At 41.8% G+C, this 7,514-nt stretch overlaps 1 protein-coding gene across 6 annotated transcripts in view; it reads right to left on the reverse strand.

Moving 5' to 3' along the window:
• The window catches only part of wrn (WRN RecQ like helicase), a 101,843-nt gene that overhangs the window by 48,062 nt on the left and 46,267 nt on the right, over positions 1-7,514 (reverse strand). For all 6 annotated transcript variants that reach the window (XM_048595404.1, XM_048595397.1, XM_048595412.1 and 3 more), the window contains exons 21-23: positions 5,876-5,977; positions 3,249-3,341; positions 1,503-1,644 (exon numbers count right to left, since the gene is read on the reverse strand). In XM_048595404.1, coding sequence (XP_048451361.1) covers positions 1,503-1,644; positions 3,249-3,341; positions 5,876-5,977 — 337 coding nt within the window. The remainder of the gene's footprint in view (positions 1-1,502; positions 1,645-3,248; positions 3,342-5,875; positions 5,978-7,514) is intronic.

Consider the following 7,514-nt stretch of genomic DNA (forward strand, 5'->3'; position numbering starts at 1 on the left):
AAGACCTTGGTAAGACCACATGGAGTACTGTATGCAGTTTTGGTCTCCTCATCTGAGGGGGGATGTTCTTGCTATGAAAGTTTACCAGACTTATTCCTGGGATGGCAGCCTGACATATGAAGACAGACTGGATCAGATAGGACTATATTCACTGGAGTTTAAAAAATGAGGTGGCTGGGGGAGGGGTGGATTTCTTAGAAATCTATAAAATTCTAACAAGACTAGAGAGGGTAGATGCAGGAAGGATGTTCCCTATGAAATTTCTTCATCTGGAGAGTGGTGGAGCTATGGAATTCTCTGCCAGATAAAGCAGTTGAGGCCAAAGTATTGTATATTTTCAAGAAGGAGATAAACATTGTTCTTAGGACTAAAGGAATCAAAGGATATAGGGTGAAATGAGAACAGGATATTGATTTAAATGATCAGCCACAATCATGCTGAATGGCAGAGCAGTCCAGAAGGGGCAAATGGTCTACTCCTGCTTCTATAAATGGCAGTATGTTACAATGCTCATTGGATAGCAATGCAGAAATGACGGGCTGAATGGCCTCCTTTCACACCATAAAATTTCTATGACTTTGTGGCACATGCAGATGTTGACTAGCATTAATAACATACGTAATCCATAAAAAGAAATTCTAGCACCTGTGGCAATGAAGTGATTTCTAACTGCAGCAATTTTTTAAAATTCCACAATAACATTACATGCCACACACATCTTAAAAACCTCTAATCTGCATGCATCTATCGGTTAGATTTCCTCACACTAAAATTTCTATGTTGATATTTATAATAGATTCTATGTAAACTTGCCATGCTGAAATTACACTATCCTGACAATGGAGGCACTGCATCAGAGCAGCTTGACAAGCCTATAAAGATAGTTTCTATGATAAATCCCATTATAAAGGTAGCATAAAAATACTTAGTGGAGCAATTAAAAAAATGGAAATACATTTGTAGTACCAGGTCCAGCTATTATATCAACAATAACCTCATTTCATCTGACTTGATACAAACTCTCAAAATAAAGGTAAAAAGGTAAATTCGCCACAGTCCTCCTCTCTGAGAGAGGGAGAAAACTGGTGGCAGTTTAAGTGGTGTTCGCTGTAGCGTAAACCAACTGTCCAGCCAACTGAGCTAACCTATCCCCAACAGCGGTTCAATTCCCATACGGCTGAGGTTGGCATGAAGGACTCTCCTCCTTAACCTCTCCCCTTGCCTGAGGTTTGGTGACCCTCAAAATTAAATCATAATCATCTCTCCCTCTAATGAGAGAGCAGCCCTGTGTTCTCTGGGATTACTGTGACTTTACCTCACCTTACTCTCAAAGTACCATGATTAAGAACATTAAGAAATATAAATGAGCCGTTGTGCCAGACCTAGAGCACTACAGTCATATGGTGGGAAACAGGGTTAATTGAAGTCAAATATTAAAATTCACCCCACATTTGACATAAAAGGTTCTTTTTGTTTTTGAATTTTAACAGCATTAGACTTACAGATCCTCGCAAGAACAGAACAGGAACTCCAATGCCAAATTTTTCTCCTAAAACACGGACCGCAGATAACAGTTGGTACACTTCTTGTCCAAATTCCTGCATTTCATTTTCTGGATCATCTGCAGAAGTGCAGCTATCAACTCTAGAACAGAAAACAAGAAAAAATATTAAACTCTTACAGTAAACCAAAACAAAACAAAAAATCAACAATGCAATATTGCCTTTGTTTTAGAGGAATTGTTTGATATAAATTTCCCTTATGTTTTTCGTAACCTCCACTAATAGAAAAGAAATTTATATCTACACAGTACTCATTATGCCCTGGAGATGAGCAGAATGCTCTAAAATAATTAATCACTTTTGAAGTACAGTCACAGTTATGGTGACAACTGCAAGGGTTGATCTGTCTGTAGTAAGCAGGTTCACACAAGTAGTAAGTAAGAAGACTAATTATTAATTTGATTTTGTTGGTTTAAGTTGGGGAATAAACACTATGCAGATATCGTGAGAAGCTCTTCCTCTTTGAATGGTACCATAGAGTCATTTACATTAACTGAATAACTATTACTAACATACAGGTGCAGGCATCTGGAATTAGACTGCTGCCTAAGATTCAGGCAATTAAATATTCTATTGTCGGGTTTTCTGTTTTTACAGCATTGATGGCATAAGTCTCTAAGATAAGAGATCCTTAGGCATAGAATCCCTACTGTGTAGAAACAGGCCGTTCAGCCCAAGAAGTCCACACCAACCCTCCAAAGAGTATCCCACCCAGACCCACCCCCCATACCTTTTCCCTGTAACGCCGCAATTCCCATGGCTTACACACCTAATTTACACATCCCTAAACACTAACTTGCACATCTTTGGACCGTGGGAGGAAACTGGATCATCCGGCAGAAACCCACACGAACACAGGGAGAACGTGCAAACTCCACACAGACAGTCGCCAGAGGGTAGAATCGAACCCAGGTCCCTGGTGCTATGAGGCAGCAGTGTTAACCACTGCACCACCGAGCCGTCCTTCCAAACCTACAACAACTGCCACCTTGAAGAACAAAGGCAGGAGATACATGGGAACACCACCAAGTTCACCTCCAAGCCACTCAAATCCTGAATGGAAATATATCACCGTTCCTTCACTATCACTGGTCAAAATCCTGGAATTTCTTTCCTTGGGGCATTGTGGGTCAATGTACATAGACTGCAGCTGTTCAAGAAGGCAGCTCACCACTACCTTCTCAAGAGCAACTAGGGATAGGGAACAAATGCTAGCCAGCCAGCAACACCCAAATTCCACAAAATGAATAAAAAAAAACAAACTGTCATAAGGGATTATAAATAGATTTATCTGGGTGGTAAATTGCACATTGTACTGTATATTGTATATTCCAGCTTATTTCTTCTCTTGAAGCCCAGTTAAATGTTTCAAAACATTGTGGAAATTCTACATTTAATGCAGCTGATCCCAAGAGTCACATAACACATCACTGAATATCTTCTAGTTAACTGTACAGTTATAAAGAAGAGAATTAACAAAACCAGAACAAGGATTTCTTTTAATGTGTGCAGAATTTCATAAGCCATTTGCCTGCCTTAATAGGGTGGAATATAGAATATGAATACAATGGGAAATATATTTTTGATCTCCAGGGAGCCTGACAGCTTATAAATCACACTGATTCTCAAAATGACATCTCAATCATTAATCTAACTTCGTCTGTCATCCCAGGCGGAGGTACTTACCTTAATCTACAGTTGTCACAACATCTGTCAGTGCCAATGATCCCAAGGGTAGCCTTTCTGAGCTGTTCATCTTCAAAATGGGACAAGATAATACTGTTGGAACAGAAAAATTGCAGTCACTCACACAGCATCAGGTGAACATATTTTGGTTGAAGATTTGTACCCAAGCATTCAGATGTCAAACATTTTATTGCATCAGGGCTAAAAAACGGAGTCAGGAAGGAGAAGAAATTGGCATTTTTACTGTGGGAGAGAGAAATGAAATAAACTTTGCATTGATACATTCAATTCCTCAGCATATCATAAGATACTTCTAAAGTGAGGTCCCATGACGTAGCAAACAATTCGTAGACAGCAAGACACCAGAAATCACAATAACTTGCATTGAAAAGTGTTTCAAGGTACTTAGAGAAGTATAATCAACCAATAAAGTAACTCGTACCGAATCAAAGATGGGGATATTAGGCAGGGTAACTGAAAGCTAGACCAAAGAGGTAGGTTTTAAACAGCAATCTTAAAAAAGGAATAACTGATGTGGAGAGATTTAGAGGCAATAACCCACAGGTCCGAATGGCTGAAGATTCAGTTGTCAACAGTGGGGCAAAGTATGTGGGGCTGCATTGGCAGCCAGAGTTAGAGAAACACACATTTCCTAGAGAGTAAAAGGGCTGAGGGAAGTTACAGAGACAGGGAGTGGCAAGCTGTTGAGGGGTTTGAATGCAAAATGAGAATTTTAAAATAGAGGTGTTTGTGAACTGCAAACCAAGGTCGATCAACGGGTACAGGGTTGATGAAAAGAGGAGCTTTGTACAGGTTAGGTTACAGGCAGCAGCATTATTAATCAACTCAAGTTTTTGATTATGGGTGGGGGAGCAGAGAGAGGTGAAAGACAGGAGAGCATGAGAACGTTCTGACATCAGAAACAAAGTAAGATAAGCAGGGTCTTAAAGTTTGCTCTTGGGTTTTGTGCTTTCCATCAGTAATGGCACTGCAAAAATGACAAGCAACCCCTTGTAAGCAGTGCATATTTCACTTCTTTTGAGACTGTCTGACTGTGATAAATGATTTGAACCATGCCATTAAAAGCAGTTAAATCTAGCATTAGAACAGTTAAATCTAGAGGTAACAGAAGCAGGAACGATAAGCAGTGGATAAGCCAAGGCAGAAGCAGAGTTGATGTTATTAGGTTGTAAATGGGCAGTCTTTGTACTGGAAGAGATATTAAGATAACCAAGTCAAACAGCACACTAAGATTGCAATGGTCTAGGTCCAGCTGGGACCCTGGACATATAATGGAATGGGAATTTTTTTTTTAAACAAAGGTACAGAGTTTGTGGCATGAGCTGAAAACAACAGCTTTGGTCTTCAAATGTTTAACTGGTGGAAATTTCAGCTTATCATAGAATCCCTACAGAGTGGAAATAGGCCCTTTGGCCCAACAAGTCCACACCAACCTTCAGAGCATCCCACCCAGACCCATCCCCCATAACCCACCTAATCTACACATCCCTGAACACTATGGACAATTTAACATGGCCAATCCACCTAGCCTGTGCATCTTTGGACTGTGGGAGGAAACCGAAGCACCCGGAAGAAACCCACGCACACACAGGGAGAACGTGCAAACTCCATGCAGACAGTCGCCTGAGGGTGGAATTGAACCTGGGTCCCTGGCGCTGTGAGGCAGCAGTGCTAACCACTGAGCCACCATACCACCCTGAAATATTGCAGCAAATACCCACTGCCATGACTCGGACTCAAAGCATGGCTGCTGCGGCCACAACACAGAGTCCTAACCACTATACAATCACGGCACCACACAGAATAGCCCTATCCAGCACTGGAAATTTTGAAGTGGTCTAACAAAAAGGTAGCAGGGATCAGCAGTGTCATTAGTAAAAGAGAACTGGGCATTGCCAGGATACACGTGGAAGCTTACATACATCTTTGGACGGTTTCCAGCTTGTTGGGAGAGGAGGTGATCTCAAGCTTATTGAGCTGGATGGAACAGTGAAACCAGGTGAAGTTGAAAACAATGGAGAGAGGCTGAAGGAGAATGGAACACGTGACTTTGGCAAAGGCTGCAGGGAGGTTGGGGAGGAGAAGGAGGAATATTATGCTACGGTGACAATCATAAACTTTTTCTTTTCTTTTCTTTTTCTTTTTCTTTTCTGGGCTGTTTCAGCGTTGTTTCAAGAGCAGAAATGAAGGTTAGAGAGGTTCAAACATAGAGTTGAGGGCAAGATAGGCATGAACAAATGGGCAAAACAAAACAAGATAGACAACTCATCAGTTGAGTCTGTTGGACAAAGAATAAATATTGACTGTTAATGGAGAGAATTCCCTCTTTCCTTCTAAATGTTCCATGCAGTCTTTTAAGCATGTAATGTAGGAAGACTGGGCATCAATTCAATCCTTGTTCAAAGCTAGGCATGTCAAATAATAAAGCCCTCCCTCGTTACTACACTGATGTGTCAGCCTTGTTTTTGTGCTCAAGCTCTTGTGTGGAACTTGACCCAATGACACTCTGACTCAGAGATGAGAGTGTTACTAACTGAGCCAAACTGGCACAAACTGATAGCATGGAGAATGGATAAAACAATGAGTAATTGGAACTAAACACTTACTTTCTTCTGCACTTCGATGATGTGAGGTATTTCTTTATTTTTTCCATCATCTTAATTTTGTAGGCACGGAACTTTGGGTTTTTAATCTCACTGAGCAGCAGCCTGAGGAAGACACAATGACTGCATCAATTACAGCATACACACTTGCTGCTTTCTCAACAGAGATGCAAGATTTTGTCCAAATTCTGATAAATTAATCCAGGCCCTTCAAATTAATTTGATCCTCTGTTGGGCATATATCATTCCCTGGGACAGTAAACCTACCACGTCACTAAGGTTTTAAAGTAGATTTGTAGCTCGGGTTGTGGATGTTGTGGTTGATTGGCTCGCCGAGCTGGTTCGTTGTTCCGCAGACATTGCATTACCCTGCTGGGTAACATCATCAGTGCAGACTCCGATGGAGCGCTGTTGGGTTTTCCCGCTTGTTATTTAAAGACTCTGGTGTCCGCTGAGCTGGGTTACCTCACTTCCGGTTTTCCTTCGCAATGGAGTGTATATGGGGTCTAGCTCTGTGTTTATTGATGGCTTTCTTAGTGGAGAACCAGGCTTCTAGGAATTCCCGTGCTTGTCTCTGCTTTGCCTGTCCCAGGATCCTATTGTTGTCCCAATCCAACTGGTGGTTTTCCTTATCCATGTGGATGGAGACCAACAAGTACTGGTTATGTCTTTTTGTTGCCAACTGATGTTCGTCTACCCTTGTGGTTAATTTCCTTCCCGTTTGTCCAGTGTAATGTTTGTTGCAATCTATGCACAGAATCTTGTATATGACATTGGTCCTGTCCATAGTGGGCAGTGGGTTTTTGGTTTGGGTAAGGAATCAGGCTCCTACAACAGGAGTAAGACTCCTACAACCACTGGGCATCAGTGTAGCACACAAACCCACATCAACCCTACGCCTGAACTAAAGACCCACTATCCACTATGGAAAGGACCAATGTCATATGCAAGATTCTCTGCAAAGATTGCAACAAATATTACATTGGACAAACAGGAAGGAAATTAACCACAAGAGTCCACGAATATCAACTGGTAACAAGAAGACACGACCAATACTCACTCATCTCCATCCACATGGATAAGGAAAACAACCAGTTTGATTGGGACAACACCAGGATCCTGGGACAGTGAAGCAGAGACAAGTACGGGAATTCCTGGAAGTCTGGTTCTCCACTAAGAAAGCCATCAATAAACACAGAGAGCTAGACCCCCATGTACACTCGACTGTGAAAGAAAACCGGAAGTGTGGTAACCCAGCTCAAGGGACACCAGAGTTAAAATAACAGGCAAGAAAACACAACGGCGCTTCATTGGAGGCTGTACTAATGATGTTACCCAGCAGGGTAATGAAACGCCTGCGGAACAATGAACCAGCTTGGCGAGCCAACCAACCACAACTACCGTGTCACTGTGCTAGCAATATTACACTTGAACTAACCATTAGTTGTACTATTGTATATGGTACGCAATAATGCAGTGAACACTTATTTTCTGAATCTGTCTCCATCCTTACAGTTAAGCATTTGGCATTAGCAATGTCAATACACCCCAACAGTGCAGTTACGAAAGGAAACTTTGTCACAAATCCACGCTCCCCCCCCCCCCCCACACACACACACACACACACACCCCACCAACCCAC

This window comes from Rhincodon typus, chromosome 1, assembly GCF_021869965.1.
Source record: "Rhincodon typus isolate 14 chromosome 1, sRhiTyp1.1, whole genome shotgun sequence".
Taxonomy (NCBI): Eukaryota; Metazoa; Chordata; class Chondrichthyes; order Orectolobiformes; family Rhincodontidae; genus Rhincodon; species Rhincodon typus.